The following is a 20,882-nucleotide window of genomic DNA, read 5'->3' as shown; positions in this document are numbered from 1 at the left end:
CACCGAGATGCGCTCACCAAGTTGCAGCAGCTCTATGCGGCAATCCTTCTTGAGTAGATGTTTGCGAGCACAAATCATCGCAAAGCCTTGCGGTAATGCTGCACTCGACCATTGATTTCTTGTGATCGTGCTTTCCACCTTGCATCAATGCATATTTTGCATAAAAATACCAAAGTTAACTATTTTTATGCGATGAACGCATGCGTCCACAATGTTATGAACTTAATGCTTTTTGGACGCAATCTAACATATTTTATCAACGCAAACCTGCATTGTCTAATAAATTAGCATTGTAATAATGTGCATTTCTACATGTTATCACACCCCCAAATTTAAACAATGCTTGTCCTCAAGCATAAGCTAAAGATTTCCTTTAGAAAGTCGACCGCAATCTCTTTTCCTAGATTTCTCAAGGATACTTCATTCAAATCCTATACACCAAAATTTCCTTAAGTCTTATTCAAGTCTCTTGTTAAAGTATTTCTAAGACCTAGGGACTGCAAGTTTAACCTTCAAAAGGACTTTATTAGATTCCAGGACATCGCATGATTTATTTTTAAAAAAAATTTTCACTAGGGTGTCAAATGATTTTTATCCTTGCATTTTTTTTACATTATTTTTTTTTCTCTGACCTTGCGCTGATCCAAGTGCCTCCTCTTCGTTTTGGCTTGCCCCCACGTGTGTCATGCAGACATCCAACTACGAACAGGACGCTTTTTCTCAGACTAAACTCATACCTACTTGGCAACGGAGTTGCGGTCATTTATTTATGCGTTGATCCTTGCGACTTACTTTTGTTTTGGCTTGCCCACACGTGTGTCATGCGAACATCCAACTACGAGTAAGTGCCCTTCACAACTTAACTCTTATCAATATGAGTTTCCCCATTGCGTTGACAGTGGAGTTGTTATTGTCAAAATTTTTCCCTTTTTTTTTTTTTTTTTTGAACAGAAGCTAAAAATAGCAAGGAAGAAATAAATACCTCAGCTCCAAATTTAAAATTCGACAATGTCCTCATTGCCAAAAGATTGAAAGAAGTCATGCGATGTGCTTAGGAATTTTGGTAAAGGGTCAGTTTGAAAGAAAACTAACAGACCACTAACTTTTAGAAATATTTCATGAGGTGACATTTCTAAGATTAAGTTGACTCTAGTGTATACGAGAAAATAGAAGCATGTGTGTCATTATTGAAATCTTAATTGGTAAAAAGAAATCATGTGGCAACTTACTAAATTTATCAATGTTAAATGATTGTGGTAATCAAAGAGGATGTGGTGATGAAACTTTCGAAATTAAAATGCGATGCGATAGTGCAGAATTTGGAATAAAGTGGAGAAAAATAAAATCCCCAAATTTGCGCTGTCGCCCGCATTGTTTGTTGACGCATCCTTCTTTGCGACGATCTTCCACCTTTGGATTGCGGTGGCGAAGTGAAGTAGTTACGTCTTCGTGTAGTGCCTCCGCAATCGTGGGCCTTGATCATTTGCAAAGAAAACATCGAGAGGGTCAAATGATAGAAAAAAAAGTTAACAAAATTTTTCTTGCTCTCCCTTTTTTTTTTGAAGTAAATTCAGCTAGATAAATGATAATTGAAGCGTTGTAGAAATGAGAGTTCATGAATCATAAGTAAGCAAAAGGATACTCCAGAAGACTTGCACCCTAGATGATGTTTTATTCCAGTGCAGGGGCCACTCCATTTTTCCTCTATTCCGAGTTTCTCAGGTCTACAGAGGTCTTTTCTCGCTGAAAATCACCTCCGCAATATGCCTTGACTCGCTGCCTATTAACCTTAAATGTACGGGCCCCGTCCTTAGTAGTCAACTCCACTGCACCATGCTGGAATATTTCTTTAATTATAAAGGGTCCGAACCAGCGAGAATTTAACTTGCCAGGAAAGAGCTGTAGCCATGAATTAAAGAGTAAGACCTTTTGTCCAACATGGAGATTTTTACTGCATAGCCGACTATCATGCCACTGTTTTGCTCGTTCTTTGTATATTTTGGCATTTTCATAAGCTTGCGTTCTCCACTCATCAAGCTTGACTAGTTGTAGCTTTTTTGCTTCCCCTGCTGCTTTTAAATCAAAGTTAAGCTTCTTCATCGCCCATAGCGCTTTATGCTCCAACTCTAATGGCAAATGACATGCTTTACCAAATACCAATGCATACAGAGACATGCCTATCGGTGTTTTATAGGCAGTTCGGTATGCCCACAATGCATCGTCCAACTTTGTTGCCCAATCTTTTCACGAAGGCTTTACCACCTTCTCCAATGTCAACTTAATTTCTCAATTGGACACTTTGGATATTATATTTCAACAGCAGATTTTTGATAGAGTAATTGACAAAGTGGGAGCCTTCGTCACTTATTATGGACGTGGAGTGCCAAAACGCGTGAAAATATTTTTCTTCAAGAATTTGAAGACTACTGCCTCATCATTTGCAACGCATGCTATTGCTTCTACCCATTTGGACACATAGTCGACGACTAGCAGAATATACTTGTGACCATTCAAAGGTGGGAATGGTCCCATGAAATCAATGCCCCAGATGTCAAACAACTCTAGCTCTAGAATGATGTTCATGGGCATCGCATGTTTCTATGAAATGTTACCCGTGCGTTGGCACCGATCACACTTAATTGCGTAGACTCTGGCATCCATAAATAATGTTCACCAATAGAACCCACTTTGTAAGACTTTTGCTACAGTGCGCTGCCCTCCAAAGTGTCCATCATATGGTAAATCATGAAATTGTGATAATATGCGTTGATGAACAGCCTCTGGTACACATAGTCGCATAATCTGGTCTGCCCCCCTCTTATACAGATTCAGCTCATCCCAATAATAATATTTGCATTCATGTTTGAGCTTCTTCTGTTGGTGGTAGGTATACTCTTCTGGAAATTGCTCCAAAACTAGATAGTTGACTATGTCTACGTACCATGGCAATTCTTCGATCTGGAACAGTTGCTCATATGGAAACACTACACTCACCTTTAACTCATTGCGGTCAACCTCAGGATTCTCCAATCTGGATAAATGATCCGTAACTTGGTTCTCCGTCCCCTAAAGTCAATTATTTCCATATCGAATTCTTGGAGGAGGAGGACCCATCTAATCAGCCTCGACTTTGCGTCCTTCTTTTTCATTAGATATTTTATCGCCGAGCGGTCAGTATGGATGAGTACTTTTGTTCCCAGTAGATATGCTCTGAACTTTTCTAACGCAAATATTACCGCAAGCAGCTCCTTTTTGTGGTTGTGTAGTTAGCCTGAGTAGGGTTTAACATCTTACTTGCATATGCGATGGGATGCAATATTGTTTTTCTCTTCATTGTTAATACTGCTCCCATCACATACCTGCTTGCATCACACATTATTTCAAAGGGAAGTGTCCAATCTGGCGAGATCAAAACGGGTGCAGTTGTCAATGCGTCCTTTGAAATCATGAATGCGTTGCAGCAATTATCATCAAAGTCAAATTTCCTATCAGCTTCCAACAACGCACTCAACAGTCGTGCTATTTTTGAGAAATCCTTGACAAAACGTCTATAAAATGCGGCATGCCCCAAGAAACTCCTTACAGCCTTTACACTTGTTAGGGGTGGGAGCTTTTCAATTGCTTCTATTTTTGCCTTGTTTACCTCCAACCAATCCCGAGATACCTTGTGCCCCAACATAATGCCCTCTTTCACCATAAAATTGCATTTTTCCCAGTTAAGTACGAGTTTCGTCTCCTCGCATCTTTTCAATATCTTCTCTAGGTTGGCAAGACATATTTCGTATGTGTGCCCATAAATAGAGAAGTCGTTCATGAATATTTCAACAGAGTCCTCAAGATATTCTCAAAAGATGGCCGTCATGCACCTTTGGAACGTGCTCGGCGGATTGCAGAGGCTGAACGGCATGCTGTAAAAAGTAAAAGTTTCGTATGGGCAGGTGAATAGGGTCTTTTCCTGATCTTCAGGAGCTATCATAATCTGATTATAGCTGGCATACCCATCCAGAAAGTAGTAAAAATCATTTTCGGCTAGACAATCTAGCATTTGGTCAATGAACGGTGAAGGGAAATGATCTTTCTTCGTTGCCTATTCAGCTTGCAGTAGTCCATGCAAGTACGCCACCCGATGACGGTCCTTTGCGATATCAGCTCATTATTTTCGTTGGGGACTACCGTCATGCCACCTTTTCTTGGCACGCACTAGACGAGGCTGACCCACATGCTGTCTGCTATCGGATAAATAATGCCCGCATCTAACCACTTGATGATTTCTTTTTTAACGACCTCTTTCATTGCAGGGTTGAGTCTGTGCTGATGTTCGATCGATCCCTTGTGGTTTTCTTCGAGATGAATTCGGTGCATACAGTATGCGAGGCTAATTCCTCGGATGTCTGCGAGCGTCCAGCCAATCGCTCGCACATATTTTCTTAGAATGCTCAGCAATGCATTCTCCTGGTCTTCATTAAGTTCCGAGGAAATAATGACTGGAAAGCTTTTCATTCTGGCCCAAAAATGCATACTTTAGGTGATTTGGCAGGGTCTTAACTCTATTATTGGTGGTTCTTTCAAGGACGGTTGCGTTGTTTTTCTTTATTCTTTTGTTTTTGGCTCTTCTTCTTGGGTTGCGATCATCTCATCTTCCTTGTTTGTTTTTTCTATGATCGCATTACATGTCACAATGGATGCGCTTGCATCCTCATCTTCATTTTCATCGTCAGGCTTCTCTTCTTCATTCAAACTCTGGTCATCGTCAGATTCATTCAGGTCTTCGTCGTCATAAAATCTCATGGCATGAATGATATTGAACTTGAGGTTTTGTCAATTCACGCTCAAGGTGATCTCTCCTTTGTGCACATCAATCTGGGGACGACCTGTTGATAAAAATGGTTGCCTCAGGATGATGGGCACATCTTTGTCGGCTTCGTAATCTAAGATGATGAAGTCGGCTGGTAATATCAATTTATCGATGGTAACCAACACGTCCTTCACCTTCCCCTCTAGATGCACCAGAGATCTATCTGCTAGTTGGAGAGTCACGGTCGTGGGTGCGAGTTGCCCCACATTCAGCTGCTTAAAGATTGACAGAGGCATCAAGTGGATGCTGGCTCCAAGGTCACACAATGCTTGCCCGATGTACAGTCCTCCAATGGAGCAAGGTATAGTAAAGCTCCCAGGATCGCTAACCTTCGGTGGGATTATTGATTTCGAGCTTTGTGTCAAAGCCCCCGTGGAAAACTTACCAGTGCCCCTCTTCTTGGTTACCATATCCTTCAGAAACTTCGTGTATGCGGGCTTCTCCTCAATCGCTTCACTGAACGGAATATTAATATGTAATTGTTTTAACATAGTCATGAAGCGTTGGTACTGTACCTCATCATTCTTCTTCTTTATGAGTCTCTATGGGAAAGGTGGCAACTGTACTCTCACGGTCCCCTTTTCTGTTGGCTCTGAGGTGGATGCAACTTCTGGCTCTATCTCTTCTTTTTCTCCTTCTTCTTCTTGAGTCACCACAATCTCAGGTTCCAGTGCAATTGAAGTCGACTGGCTTGATTCTTTCCTCTCCCTCATCACAGTCTTTCCACTCCGCAATGTCAAATCGGGCATTCTACTCGATAGTTGATCTTGAGATTCCCGACGAAAAGTTGTATAACTTAGGTGCCGCATAATTTCGCATTGGGATGTTGCGATCGGCTGCCAAGAATACAGGATCCTGGGCCAGTCGAACAACCCCTTGATTTACCTCAGGCACCACATTGTCATTATTATTTGCCATCACCGTCTTCTTTCCCTATTCCTGTTCTAGCGTATCCTCGTGCAGAAGGTTTGCTCGATCTCAGGGTCAGCTACAAATTCTGGTTTAGCACCAGAACTCATACACCGTCAGGCTGCTCTCCACGTTAAAAGCCAGTATAATGAGATCTGTCCTGCAAAACACCAAAAGCCACTCAAAACAATAAACCGTTGACCAGTTTTCCCTGACAACGGTGCCATAAACTTGTTTGTGCTTATTTTACAACGCTAATGTGTATATTAAATTCAATGCTCATGATGATGCGATACTACTGTTGTTTATGCGCTAATTAGATATTATCTAGTAGTATGCCCTGAGTTGTCACAAGTTTCCTTACGATGGAACCAAGTGTAATTCTACTGCAAGTTTTCAGTATGATCTGAGGTCGAACACGGGGAAAGTGGTGTCGGTTATTGTGGTATGTTCATGGTGTATGCGACCGAGTTTTTCAATATTGTATAAAAGTATGTACAATATGTAATTTCAGAAAAATAAATGAAAGCTATAAAGATACAATACAAATACAATAAACCTAAGCTAGTATAAGATATAGGTTTTATGTGCAAGATACTAGGGTTAGGGCTGGTTGTGAAGGTTGTTCAAAGACGTGGGTTACGACGACAAGTCTCATGAATAGATTAGAAAAGAAAGATAAGTAGTACAAACAATGCAAGTACTTAACAGAATTGAAGGTACAAATACTGTTCCGCTCTTCTCTTGACATACACCTTTCAGTGATCGGCCGCATTCCCCACATGCCTGTGGTGAAACAGTGTCTAAAGTAATGAACGCAAGGTTGCTTCCATGTCTAGAAGCACTACTCGCTTTAGTTAATGCACTCTTCTGACCTTCTCTCGTTAGATCAGAATGACATATTCACTTCTGCTCTCACGGGTGAAGATGCTGTCCAGCATGCTTTAGCTAAACGTATTTCATAACTTTAATACATATTAAGTTCTTGGAGATTTATAGTGCTTATCAAGAGAGTAAGAAAACATCATGGAGAAAATGACTAATGGATGAATGAAAACAGACAGAATATGGTAAACGAAATCTATCAAAACATTTAGTATTTCTACTAAGTGTTTGATACATAATGTGTGAATGTAGAGATAAAGAAAGCATGGAATACAATGGAGAAAGTTAGAACAGATACAATCAGATGCCAATGTCTTGGCACAGATTCAATGGAAATTTTCTTGTCGGATAGGATGATGTTGATGGTAGGAAGAGCTTCCCTCTTAGGCTTGCTCCACCGGTAGCAGGTGTCTCTACACAGGGCTTCGCTCGGGTATATAGTAGATCGGAATGGAGATTTACCTTTTGGCCTTATCTCTTTCCCTTCCCAGATTCTTCTTTTCAGCACTCAGCTCAGCCTTTTTCTCTCTAAAATCTTACAACACTTAGCCCAATATCAAATAGCATAATTTTCTCTGAATTCACTGGGGTATTTATAGGAGCAAATCCTTTGACTCCGGCTATGTGGTGCCCACTTGATGGTTATGGTAATTCCATAGATGGAGGGATATTATTCCTTCTGTTATGAAATTAGACCATCAATTCTGCACTACCGTTAGTTATACACGCGTCTCAATCTCCCGCTCTCGCGTTTCTCAGTTGCTTCTTTCGATCATAGATTCGCATGCGGTGTTTGTTTTTATTACCACATGCGGTCAAAAAGCTCTGGATCGACTATCACATTGCGCCGTTACTTTGGTGATTGTCTCTTGAAGGTTGATTGACAGGCACAATTGTGATAGAGATGCTTTGATTAGTTTCTCATGAGCCTTGAGCACAAGCGGTGCCTTGGTCTTCCTGCAAAATAGAATATAGTTTGGCGTGTCCTCCATCTTTTTGGCGTTAGTGGGTGTTGTTGCAAATATTTATAATTATTTTCATACTGAGTTAATTTTTATACAATTGGTGCATAATTACTAACTTTTGGCCGCAATATCTAGATAAGATGGCATAAATAACTTGTATTTCTACAAGTTGTCACACCCCCGAATTTAGATATATGCTTGTCCTCAAGCATATCTTCTACTAAGGAAATCATGCTCCAATCCTATCCTATATTCTTGCAAAAAATTTAGTTGCTCCGAATGTTACACTTAGGCACATTCCCAACATCGCATTTTCCTTCCATCCTTGCTAATTCTTAGCAAGCCTTACTTTATTCTTCTATGTAACAAAATCCTACTCAAAGACACTTTTCTAGTTTTCAAGATAGAATGTTTCTCTTCTTTGTCAAAACAACTTGATGTATCTATATGTTGTGAGCAAAACTTTGCGTCATTTATTCACTTAGGGAAAGTTGGTCATGGTTACACTCTTCGTTTTGGCTTGTCCCCACGGGTGTCATGCGAACATCCAACTACGATGGTGTGCCAGTTCTAACTTTAACTCATGATACTCAGAGGAGTCGTCCTTTGCATTCTTTTTCTCTTTTTGATTTATGCTACGTTGTTCTTGGAAACCAACTTTCGTTTTGGCTTGCTCTTACGGGTGTCATACGAACATCCAACTACGAGTAGGCTCCTTTCACAACTAAACTCTTATCAGGTTGGGAACAGTTTTTGAAATTTCCCTTGCGCTGACATTAGAGTTTTGCAATTTTTTTATTTTTTTTTATTTTTTATAAATGCTATACAAAAAGACACATTTTCTTGAATACTGCATACTTTTGATGTCACACCCCGCCCCAGACCACCCTCTGAGCCTAGGAAAGGGCGTGATCGACAGTAGTTATCAACCCTTTGGCTGACACTTATTGCTGAATAACTCTTGCGGAAATAACTCTGATACCAACGTACAAATTTAACAACCAACTGATTAAGTAGGCCCATCTTATATTACAACAATGTGATGTTCTTACAACTCAAAGACTTAACAACAAAGTTACAACAACAAATGTAAAACCCTCCGGAAGTGTAACTGTGGCGCATGGCAGACCTTAACCTTAGCAGCACCCTGGAACTCCTCACCTTTCCGCTACCTGGGGGGAGAGGGGGTGGATATAAGAAAACATTTTGAAGAGTGTGAGCTACTAAGCCCAGTAAGTGGTTCTTTTAGAATAATAATCACTTTGCAAAACATATTTTTAGGAAATCAATCACATAATCATCATTTCAGTATAATTTATGCATGATCATGTATATGTTCATTCAATCAACATCCTTTAGTCCCATACTATACGTGGCATGCTCATATCATGGATACATTATCAATCCACCTATGGAAACCTCCTATAACCCACTTCCTGCAAATGTGCACACCGACTATTTCTTTATCCCGCTAGTCATGCTTAGGTACTTGACTATATTTTCCGCCGGTCATCACCGACTATTATTTTCCTCCGACCGAGGCCGACTATATTTTCCTGCCAAGCACCTTTTGTTAAGCATGCTAACTATATAATCTGGGTATAATCTTAGTTTCCATAGCAATTCCACAAACAATATCATGGCAATCATCATATCATCATAAGTATGTATTTTGCACTTACATATGCATTTATTCACATATCAAAGCATAAAGCTAAGTAAACACTCACCTTGATTGCTTAGAAGCTTTTCTAGTAGCTCCCTTTTCTACCTTGGGCTTCCTTTTCACCCCTATAATCCATATTCAACTTACAGCTTAGATTACTCATAGTTCTAGACCTTATTTTGAGATACTTTCTTCTACAAACACATTATAAAATGTCTCTGGATTATTACCCTAAATTATTAGCTCCTAACTCTTCATGATTTGGCCGGTATCATCAGAACATCAAGACTGGCCTAGCTTACCCGACAGCTCGACCCTTCTATATTTTCCTCATTATCCAACTTGATTCCTTGAAGCTTCTTCTCCGGCAGCCCCACCATGAAAAATAGACTCCTTTAGATTTTAGATGGCTTTAGAATCACATCAAACGCATGAGTATTCTGGTAGAACTCCTTGTTCCAAGTTGATGCTGCTTTCCAACCTTCACTGTCCAATGCGTCCTCTTTGAACTTCTATGTCCAATCCATGGATTTTGCTCTAACGCAAGGTTTTCTCAACTTTTCCACTCCTCTTAAATCTATTTTGAGTTGTGATCTAAATAATGAAGTCTTTGGTCCTATTTATAGGCGACCAAACCTTCCCCAAAGTCGACACCACCTACTTGGCTGCATGGCCAAGTGTTGCTCCCACACACTACCAACACAATCTTGTATGAGCACCACCTAATGTGTCTTCTTCTCCTTTCACCAATGCATGGACCTTAATTTTGTATGTCTTCTTATGCTGCCACCTCTTTTACTCAAGGCTTAAGGCTTCCTCCCAAGAAGACACATGTCCGGATGACATCCTCTATGAGTTCATCCTTCATATGCGTCCACAAACTCTTCTAACGCATCAACACAAACGCATTGGTCCTTTCCAACGCATAAACACAAAATACTTCCTTCTACAAACATATTCTAAAATGTCTTAGGAAGCTTACCCTAAAATATGAGCTTAGAATTCCTAGTGGTTTGGCTGGAATCACAGAATATTCACGACTGGCTCGAACTGATCTGACAGCCTAACCCTTCTGCCTTCTTCTCCGTTTCTAGCCTGATCCCTTTGAGCTTTTCTTCCAGTAGCCCTACCCTAAAAACTAGACTTTTAAAGCTTTCAGGTGGCTTTAGAATCACTCCAAACGCACGAGTAGATTGGGAGATCTTCTCATTCCAAGTTGATGCGTCCTCTTCAAACCTCACCGTCCAATGCGTCCACTATGACTAACGCATGGATTTGGCTCCAACGCCTGGTCTGCTCCACTCTTCCAAATTTTCCCTCCTTCCAACGCATCCCACACAACATTCTATACTCAGCCAATGTTCCAAATTTTTCCTTTGCCCAAGTACTCTTTCCAAGATCTTGTGCCCAGTGCATAACAATGCCTAATCCAACAGTTAGTCAAATTTTCATGGATTTAAGCTTAACTCAAAGCTACTCACATAGCAATACCTAGTCCAACACTAAGTCAAATTTCCTTGCTTCCAATGCATCAACATCTATATCATGCGTCCATATTAGTTTCTCCAATGCATGGCCACCCTAGTGTCCATACTTAACCTCAAACCACCTCTATTCCTTTGGCCATCACACAAACATTGCCTCATGCGTTAATGCTACCTTTCATCAATGCATGCCTACTTTTGGTTTCTATACTTAGCCAAGATTTCACTAGTTAGGACTTAACTCAAACTACTCAAGGAAAATCTATCCAACACTTAGAAATTTTCTTCACTTCAACATAGGATTTAACTTTCTCCTAGTTAATCCCTTAATCACTTGCTTAAGTAGGAAAAATGAAAATTCGGGTTTCACATCTGAGTTCATCTGCTCAGACCTTCCACACCCCCAAGTTTAAAGATGAGCAAGGTCCTCATTGCGTTGTTTGGATAGACTAGACAAACACTTAGAAGAAAATTTCAAAAAGAAGGTTTGAGTAGAACTTTGAAAGATAAAAGGTAAAGTACTGCTAAACTAAGAATTAACTAAGTGTTAGTCAGAATTTACTAAGTATGGGAAATGTTTCTAAGTTTCACATATAATACATCATTGCAACGCAATGAAGATCATAAAAATACAAGAGTAAAAATAAAGCACAGATTGACAGAGGAAGATAGAGAGAGAGGCATAGGTAAAAAGTAGAGAGAATTGTGTACTTTGATTGTATTGAATATTAACAAAGTGTGCGAATAATTACAAATGATCGCAAAAGAATTTTTCTATGCCTGTACAAGAGTCAAAGGTTAAGTTACAAAATAAAAGAATGAAATAAAATGAAATAATGGCCACATAAAAAATCAAAAATTGAAGAAAGAAAAAAAAAACTAAGGTTGTGGAGCCAGAGGATCTGGTGAAGGATATTGAGGCGGTGCAACAGAGCCATCGTCAAACAATAAGTGCTACCTTAAATGGGGAGGCACCATCAGACCATGCAGATAAGCGGTAAGAAAGTTGAAGTTGTCACACCCCCTCCCGAGCCTTAACCCAAGACTTAGGAAAGAGTATGAAAAAACCCCAATCTAATTCTAAGGTAGCGTTTATATACAATTGATTAAGGACTAAAGTTGATATATCTATAATAACCCTACAAGTTTTACACAAATCTTAGAAATTCCTTTACTGATGTTCTTCTATTCGATCCAAGTCATGCCCTGAAAGATTACCAAGTTCCTAGTTGTGGGTGGTTGTTCGATTTCTCCCTGAACACATCGTTCTGCTGCATGAGGGGGGACATTTGGAAAGCATGAGCTAATAAGCCCAGTGAGTGGTGTCTTTTTAAACATAACATTGGCTATCAAAAATAAACTTTTAGGGAAAACAGCATGCAATCAATGATACATTATTACCATTTCAAATTCATTTCCTTAGCCAAGCCGCTGAATCATTTCCTGTTAATGGTCAACTACTTTCAACCCAACAACACAACAACAATTTTATGGAAACTTTCCCTATACCCCATTTTCCCGCCAATGTGCACATCGACCAATTCTTTCCAGCTAGTTATGCTTAGGTAACTTGGCCATATTTTCCCGTCGGTCATCATCGACTATCGTTTCCCGCCGATCGAAGCCGACCATATTCCCCGCCAAGCACCCTTTTCAGGCATACTAACCATATCCCGGGTATAATTCTAGTTTCCACCGCACATAACATGCAATATCATGACACTCACAACAATATTAAAAATCATGCATCTCTTTTCATGCATATTTGATATTACCTAAATATATAGGCCTCATACATCTATGTATACATGAATAAATCAAAACATATGGTAACCACTCACAGTCTGCAAATCCTCCTATTGCAATTTACTTGTAAATGTCTCCCTGCCATTTTCATTATTTCAAGGAAAATTAATATAATTATTTCATCAACCTATTTGAAATACCCTTAAAACAAAAATACCAGCTTAACCTACTCAACAAAATCGAGTGCTGCTGCGTGTGTTAATGCAACTTTCGACCTCTTTAAATTCAACACCAATGGCAGCCTAACCATCAATTATTAAGTCTCTAATTAGAATTTTAACACTGGAATGTTGAATTTTGCACGAGTTAAAGCTTCACGCTGAGGCTTTCTATTTATAGCCATCCCCAGCTTCTCCCCACATGACAACTCACCATACCAATGGCTTTTCTTTAGGCTGCCAACATTAACGTTGGCCGGCCGAGCTTGAGTTGTCTAATTCTAGGTTTGCCAACCCAAAATTATCTAATTTTCATGTAATCTCAACCGTACACCTCCCACTTAAGTTGATAAAAAGTCTTTTGCATGCAATCTCCCTTTGCCACTTCATCTGCTTAGTTTTAAAAAAAAAAATGTTTATCCAAGGAGTTTAACATTACTAATGAATGTAGCCTCCAACGCATCGCAAGTTCGCACGGCTCCATCGTCTTGCTCTCAATGCTCTCGTTCTCAGTGGTCTCGCCGATCTCGCTCTCAGTTGATCTTGCTGATTTCACTCTCCGTGCTCTGGCTCTCAGTGCTCTCGCTAATCTCGCTCTCAACACTCTCGCTCTCAGTGGTCTCATTGATTTCGCTCTCAACGCTCTCGCTCTTCAGCGATCTTGCTAATGTTGCTCTCAATGTTCTCACTCTTCAGCGATCTCGCTGCTTTCACTCCCAACGCTCTCGCTCTTAGTGATTTTGCCGGTTTCGCTGTCAACACTCTCACTGTTCATCGATCTTGCTGGTTCGCTCCTAAGGCTCTCGCTCATACCAAGTTGGTATCAGAACATAAGTTTCTGGGAAGGTTAAGGAATTAGTTGATACTAACTTGGTATCAGAGTTATTTCCGCAAGAGTTATTAGGCAGTAAATGTCAGCTAAAGGGTTGATAATTTTAACCGTCGCGCCCTCTCTCAGGCTCGGAGGGTGGTCTGGGGCGGGATGTGACTTGCGCTCCTCTATCTGTCGCTGGTGTTGGAAAATCTGGTGCATGTTGCGCTGGTTATTGATAAGTGCTTCCCTTGAAGTTGCAGCACTGCGTTGAATCTCATCAATGTGCTCCATTACGACCTCAAATCGATGGGTGAAGAAGATATGTTGTTGAGTGACAAGTTCTTGCTGTTGGGCAAAGAGGCTTCTCATTTCAGCTAATTCAGCAACTAAGGAGGTGGAGGATGGTTGTGCCTGTGAAGTCTCACCAGCACTATTTTGAGGTTGGGCAGATGTGCCCTCGCCCAAATCGTGTAAGTCATCAGCTTGCGGCGGTGGGTTTGTGGGGAGTGGAGGTGAAGTTGTTGGTGAAGATGGGGCTGCTGGTTGAGTTGGAGAGTTGAAGATAAGAGGAAGGTGGGTAAGAGGCTCATAAAGAGGGGAAGAGGGTTGCGCTGGTGGGCTTGGAGAGTCTGGGGATCTAATAATTAAGGGACGAGGGTTTATGAACATTGGTTCATGCGTTGGTGACTCAAGAACCTTTTCTTTTCCTTTATCTTCTCCTCGTCTCCTTTTTGGTCTAGGCTCTTATGGCGCGTTCAAATCAATCACAGGCCTTTTTGCTGGAAACGTCGGGCAATGTGGGGAATCTTTGAGGAGCATCCTCAAAATTTTGATATTGATGAGGCTATGGACTTCTGGCATGGGTTCCTCATCAATGCCTACACCTGCACTTAGGCCTAAACTTGAGACGATCCACAGAAAGAAGTACTGCCCCCGTATATGCCCGACTAGTGCTCTGATCTGCCCTGCGATCAATCTTCCTACGTTAATGGGGATGTCGCGCGCCATAAAATATGCGGCCATCACTCGATCCCTTGATACTGTTCTATCATGTGTTGTTGGGATCAGCCGCTTCTTAACCAAATAAATCCAGAGCCTTCCCTCCGGTAGCAAAGACTTTGATTCTAAAGTGTGGATGCCTTTTAGAGAGACCGTCCATCTTGTTCTTGGTTGCGCTAGTACCCTCAGCGCGTTTCTTATCATTTCTTCTAAAGGGTCATGAATGATAGTGTTCCCTGGTGCATCAAGGTTTTCCCTCATCTGATAGAGTTCATGGATTTCCCTTGCGCTGAAGTGCACTGTCCTTCCCCTGAAAGTCATCGCATCCCTGTTCCTGTGCAGACGCCCTCGATAAAAATCCCGCACTACCTGAGGTACAATGATGGATGGGCACTGACAGAAAGTGTCCCACCCATGCTCCATAATGACACTCATAATGAGATCACGTTGTGGGGTTGGCACAGGGTAGAAACCCATTTCGATCAGCATATCATCATTCTCTTTTCTCTTAACTGATCACTTCTTGGCCGATGCGGGCTCACTACTCTCTGCCAGGTCTTTGTTTTGCGCTTGCGCAAGGCGGGCTACTTGCCTTTCCCTCTTTTCCCGCTCCTTGTTTCGTTCTTTTTTCTCACGCTCAGCGAGTTCCTTGCCCTTACTTTTGTATAAGCGCTTGTTGTTGGCTTCGCGCTTCCTCCTCTTCTCTTCTTTCAGCAGTCTATCCTCTTCTTCCTTCTTCTTCCTTTATTCTTCTTCTTCTTCCCTCTATTTTCTCTCAAACTCTTCTTCAAATTGCTCAGAGGCCAGCAATAGGCGTTGATCCTCTTTGCGTTTTCGGATCCCTTCAAGTCGGGCAAGCTCGTTATTTCTTCGCATCTCCTCAAATTCTATTCTTCTTCTTCTATTCCCTTCTGTGATGATGAGCTTGCCCCACTCCATCTTTTCTTGCTTCTATTCTTCTTATTTTCTTTTTCTTTCTTCTTCTTCTAGTGCTAACATTAAATGTTGAGGGTCGATGTCAGACCCTCACAACGCATTCTCCCTGTGACGCCGCATCAGGGGGGTTCCATCTGTTTCTTCACCTTCATTTGTCACAACCAGTTGCGATGCATCAGGTTGCGGTGGCTCCATCGGTTGTGCCATTTCCCCTTATCCTCCCTTACAGAGGTCGACTCTCCATCCTTCTCAGGGCTCGTAGCCCTCTGCTTCGCTTTCTCTTCTTTTCTCAGGTGCCTCTTCTCCTTCCAGCGCAATTTTCTTTATTCTTTCTCTTCTTTTCTCTTCTTCTTGGCCTTCTCATCTTCGTCATCATCCTTTTTCTCTTTGTTCTTTCTCAACTTGTGATGATGCGATGACTCTGCCTTCCTATCCTTATGCCCGTTGCTCTTCTTCTTATTCTTATCTTCCTTCTCAGCCTCTGCTGCCTTCTTCTCTAACTCTGGCATCCTTCTCTGCCTCAGCAGCCTTTTTCAATCTAGCTTCTACGTCCTTCTCTGCCTCAGCTGCCTTCAACTCTTTCTTCTTGGCCTCTTCTGGCAGCACATCCCTTGTGACTTCCTCCATCGCAACGTTAGGAGCTATTAATGCAACTTCCACTTCTCTGGCCTCTTCAATTGCGATCTCAATTTCTTTTCGTTCAACGATTACAATCTCCTCCTTCCAATTGTGGAGGTTTATCAAATATTTCTGCGATGATGTTGGCCTCCGGGGTTTCTGGGACCAAAATATCGCTTTATTTTTCTTCCTCTTCAACCACCACTTCTTCCACCACCACTATTCCATCCTTTATTGATTTCTCTGCCACGACCACCATCTTCTCCTTCGTAGGCAGTGGCTGGTTTACAACCCCTGCCTCGGGTAGTCCTCCTCCTTGCTCCAAAGTGCTTAGGATATTACCAAACACCTCTGTGTCGTCTCGCCTTTTTCGTTCACTTTCAATTGAGATGGACGGTGTTGATGTTGGCAAGCTTTCAGTACTTCCTCCTATTTTAAATGCAGGAGGCCTAACGACCAAGGGGTTTCTCTGGGATCTTCCGGTGGGTCTTGGGGCAGAACGAGTTTGGGTAGCAAGCCAGCAACTAGTAGCCAAGAATACTGCCTCTCGCATGGCTGCTTGAAAAGGGACAGAAGGTGAAGCGGGTTGGTTCGAAGCTTGATCGGCCATTGAAACGAATTTGGAGAAGAAAAGGGTTTTGAGAATTTATAGTTTTTTGGAGAAAAGAAATCTGAGGGAAAAATGTTAGGGTTTTGAGTTGCTGGTAAAGTGTTTAAGGGGCTATTTATAGGTTGAGCCGTGGTGGGGCCCAATGCGATTTGCACGGCGACTTGCCTCAACCAGCCTAACAGGCGCGTCATTCCACCTTCCGCATTTATGGAATTTTCAGAAAAACATCCTTTCATCTGCCAAGCCTTAAATGCTTGGGGATACGAATCGATTGGAATTCCTTCCGAATTACCAGACAACATTTTCTTTGATATTTTATTCGAATGGATGCAAGATAAGTTAAAACGCATCACGTTCACTAACGCAACTGTACTTTTGTAGAGGACGGGCAACAACGCATACATGCCCACAACACACCCCTTAACTAACGCATTTTTGGAGGATGCCTTGACATAGTGCATTCGGCTAAGAATGGGCAAAGGACACATGCGAGCGCAACACACCCCTCAACTTCATACAGTTGAATCAGGTAATCGCAATGTGTTCCTAGTATCCTTGGGATGCGTCCATTGTCATTTTGTTTTCTCATTGTTCTTTGTTTTTATTGTATTTTTTTTGTAAATTATGTTTTACCCAGACATTTTATTTTTATTATTTAATTTTCTTTATGACTTAATCATTCACAAATAAATGCTCAAACACTAACTACAGAAAAAATCAAAGAAGTAAATGCAAGAATGGATTAAATTCATTGAAGTAACAGAAGAGTAAAATTCGATGAACTAAAGATTCACATTAAATGATTCATAAAAATGGTTCAGGAATTAAGGAGGAAATTTAATAAAGCAAAATAAATGTGGTATCGAGATATGGACCGAAAATTTGTGTTGTCTTTGGATGCTCGCAATCCACATCTCCTCAGGCGGTCAGGCTTGCCTGCTTAATGTCTTCACGGACATGCTCTTTCCCTATCGATCCTGGGGCTTCTGAGTTGTTGGGCAATGTTCCAGGTGTGCGATTTCTCAACATAGATGCCAGCTGGCCCACTTGGATCTCCAGATTTCGGATAGAGGATGCTTGGGCCTGCATCACCGCATCATTCTTATCCATGTATTGTTTCAGCAACGCCTCCAACGATCCTTCTGAGGCATTTGATGATGATGAGGGTTGTTGGTTTTGCGGTCTTGATTGCCCCTCATTATGATGGTTTATCAACCCCCCTAAGTTGGGATTGCCACCCTAACCGAAGTTAGGATGACTCCTCCAGCCTGGATTGTAGGTTTTTCTGAATGGCACACACTTGCTGCAGGTTCAATGGACAACTTTCAGCAACATGAGCCCCTCCACAGTTAATGCAACCAATTGTGGCCAACCGAGCCGGTGCAGCGGGTTGCATTGATTGTGGAGCAATGGCTCCTTGATTAATAGCCATTGACTGGAGGATGGAGGTTACTGTGGCCATCTGAGCGGCCAATGTAGTCATTGTCTCCGCCGGGACAATGGCTGGTTCACTTTTCCTTCTCTCATTGCCTCGACCTCCATACCCGTCATCAATCCAATCATCCATGTTCTGCGAGATGCGGTCGAAGATGACCTTGGCCTCAGTGTATGTTTTGTCCATAAATCCTCCTACAGCAGAGGCATCAACAACAACCTGCATTGCTTTGTTCATGCCGTTATAAAACGTTTCCACCAAGATGCAATCGGGAATCACGATATGCGAGCAATTCTTCACCAATCTTCTAAATCGCACCCAGACGGTGCTCAGGGTCTCATCTCTTTCTGCTCAATGTTCAGCACATCCTTCCATCTTCTTACATTGACAGCTAGCAGGAAGAACTTCTTCATAAACCACTCTACAAATTGTCCCCATGACGTGATCTCATTAGGCTCCAGCGAATAGGCCCATTTCTTAGCCTAGTCCCTCAAGGTGTAAGGGAACAAATATAATATGATACTTTCTGGAGTTACGCCAGGGAGGGAGAAATTGCCACATATATCCACGAAGCATGGTCAGGTGGGCATGCAGGTCTTCACCTTGCAGACCCCCAAATTTCCCTGCGTTCTGGATCATTTGTAGCATGACCGACTTGATCTCAAATCGGGCATTCTTCTCCACAGTTGGCCTTAAGTTCTCGGCGAAAAGTCATATAAGTTGGGTGCCGCATAATTTCGCATTGGGATGTTATGATCAGCTGCAAAGAATACAGGATCCTAGGTCGGTTGAACAACCCCTTAATTTACCTCAGGCACCACATTGTCATTATTATTCGCCATCACTGCCTTCTTTCGCCTATTCCTGTTTTGGCGTATCCCCACGCGGAAGGTTTGCTCGATTTTAAGGTCAACTAAAAATTCTGGTTCAGCACCAAAACTCATACACCGCCAGGCTGCTCTCCACGTTAAACAGCCAGTACAATGAGATCTGTCCTGCAAAACACCAAAAACCACTCAAACAATAAACCATTGACAAGTTTTCCCCGGCAACGACGCCATAAACTTGTTTGTGTTTATTTTACAATGCTAAGGTGTGTATGAAATTCAATGCTCATGATGATGTGATACTACTGCTGTTTATGCGCTAGTTAGATATACTCTAGTAGTATGCCCTGCGTTGTCACAAGTTTCCTTACGATGGAACCAAGTGTAATTCCACCGCAAGTTTCTCGGTATGATCCAAGGTCGAACACAGGGAAAGTGGTGCCGATTATTGTGGTATGTTCATGGTGTATGTGACCGGGTTTTTCAATATTGTATAAAAGTGTGTACAGTATATAATTACAGAAAAATAAAGGAAAACTGTAAAGATGCGGTAAAAATACAATAAACCTAAGCTAGATGTACAAGATACAAGTTTTATGTGCAAGATACTAGGGTTAGGGCTGGCTATGAAGGCTGTGCAAAGACATGGGTTACGACAACAAGTCTCGTGAATAGATTAGAAAAGAAAGATAAGTAGTACAAACAACGCAAGTACTTAACTGAATTAAAGGTACAAACACTGTTCCGCTCTTCTCTTGGCGTACCCCTTTCAGTGATCGGCCGCGTTCCCCACATGTCTGTTGTGAAATAGAGTCTAACGTAATGAACGCAAGGTTGCTTCCATGTCTGGAAGCACTACTCGCTTTAGTTAACGCACTCTTCTGACCTTCTCTCGATAGATCAGAATGACATCTTCAATTTCGCTCTCACAGGTGAAGATGCCGTCCAACATGCTTTAGCTAAATGTATTTCATAACTTTAATACATATTAAGTACTTGGAGATTCATAGTGCTTATCAAGAGAGTAAGAAAACATCATGGAGAAAATGACTAATGGTTGAACGAAAATAGGCAAAATATGGTAAACGAAATCTATCGAAACATTTAATATTTCTATTAAGTGTTTGATACATAATGCGTGAATGTATAGATAAAGAAAGCATGGAATACAATGGAGAGAGTTAGAACAGATACAATCAGATGCTAATGTCTTGGAATAGATTCAAGGGAAATTTGCTTGTCGGATATGATGATGTTGATGGTAGGAAGAGATTCCCTCTCAGGCTTACTCCACCGATAGCAGGTATCTCTACACAGGGATTTGCTCGGGTATATAGCAGATCGGAATGGAGATTTACCTTTTGGACTTATCTCTTTCTCTTCTCGGAGTCTTCTTTTCAGCACTCAACTCAGCCTTTTTCTCTCTAAAATCTTACAACACTTAGCCCAGTATCAAATAGCATAATTTTCTCTGAATTCGCTGGGGTATTTATAGGAGAAAATTCTTTAACTCCGGCTATGTGGTCCCCACTTGATGGTTATGGAAATTCCACAGATGGAGGGATATTATTCCTTCTATTATGAAATCAGACCGTCAATTCTGCACAACCGTTAGTTGTACACGCGTCTCAATCTCTCGCTCTCGCATTGCTCAGTTGCATCTTTCGATCATAGATTCACATGCAGTGTTTGTTTATATTACCACATGCGGTCGTAACATAGCTTTTGATCGGCTATCGCATTGCGCCATTACTTTGGTGATTGTCTCTTCAAGGTTGATTGACAGGCGCAATTGTGATAGAGATGCGTTGATTAGTTTCTCATGAGCCTTGAGCGCAAGCGGTGCCTTGGTCTTCCTGCAAAAAAGAATAAAGTTTGGCATGTTCTCCATCTTTTTGGCATTAGTGGGTGTTGT

At 41.5% G+C, this 20,882-nt stretch overlaps 1 protein-coding gene across 1 annotated transcript; it reads right to left on the bottom strand.

Annotated features, from left to right (window-relative positions):
- Positions 1-1,704: 1,704 nt before the first annotated feature.
- Positions 1,705-2,175, bottom strand: LOC150030895 (uncharacterized). Its single transcript, XM_090309389.1, has one exon. The coding sequence runs from the start codon at positions 2,173-2,175 to the stop codon at positions 1,705-1,707; it is 471 nt and encodes a 156-aa protein (XP_090165515.1).
- Between the last annotated feature and the right edge of the window lie 18,707 nt (positions 2,176-20,882).

Source organism: Benincasa hispida, unplaced genomic scaffold (assembly GCF_027475165.1).
Source record: "Benincasa hispida cultivar pf3 unplaced genomic scaffold, pf3_genome.v1.1 HicScf1600, whole genome shotgun sequence".
NCBI classification, from domain to species: Eukaryota; Viridiplantae; Streptophyta; class Magnoliopsida; order Cucurbitales; family Cucurbitaceae; genus Benincasa; species Benincasa hispida.
Note: the sequence above shows the minus strand (reverse complement) of the source record. Positions and strands in the feature narration are given on the sequence as shown.

Excerpts from the sequence above, each read along its gene's own strand:
- LOC150030895 (XM_090309389.1), bottom strand. The coding sequence starts at position 2,175 with ATGTCTCTGTATGCATTGGTATTTGGTAAAGCATGTCATTTGCCATTA.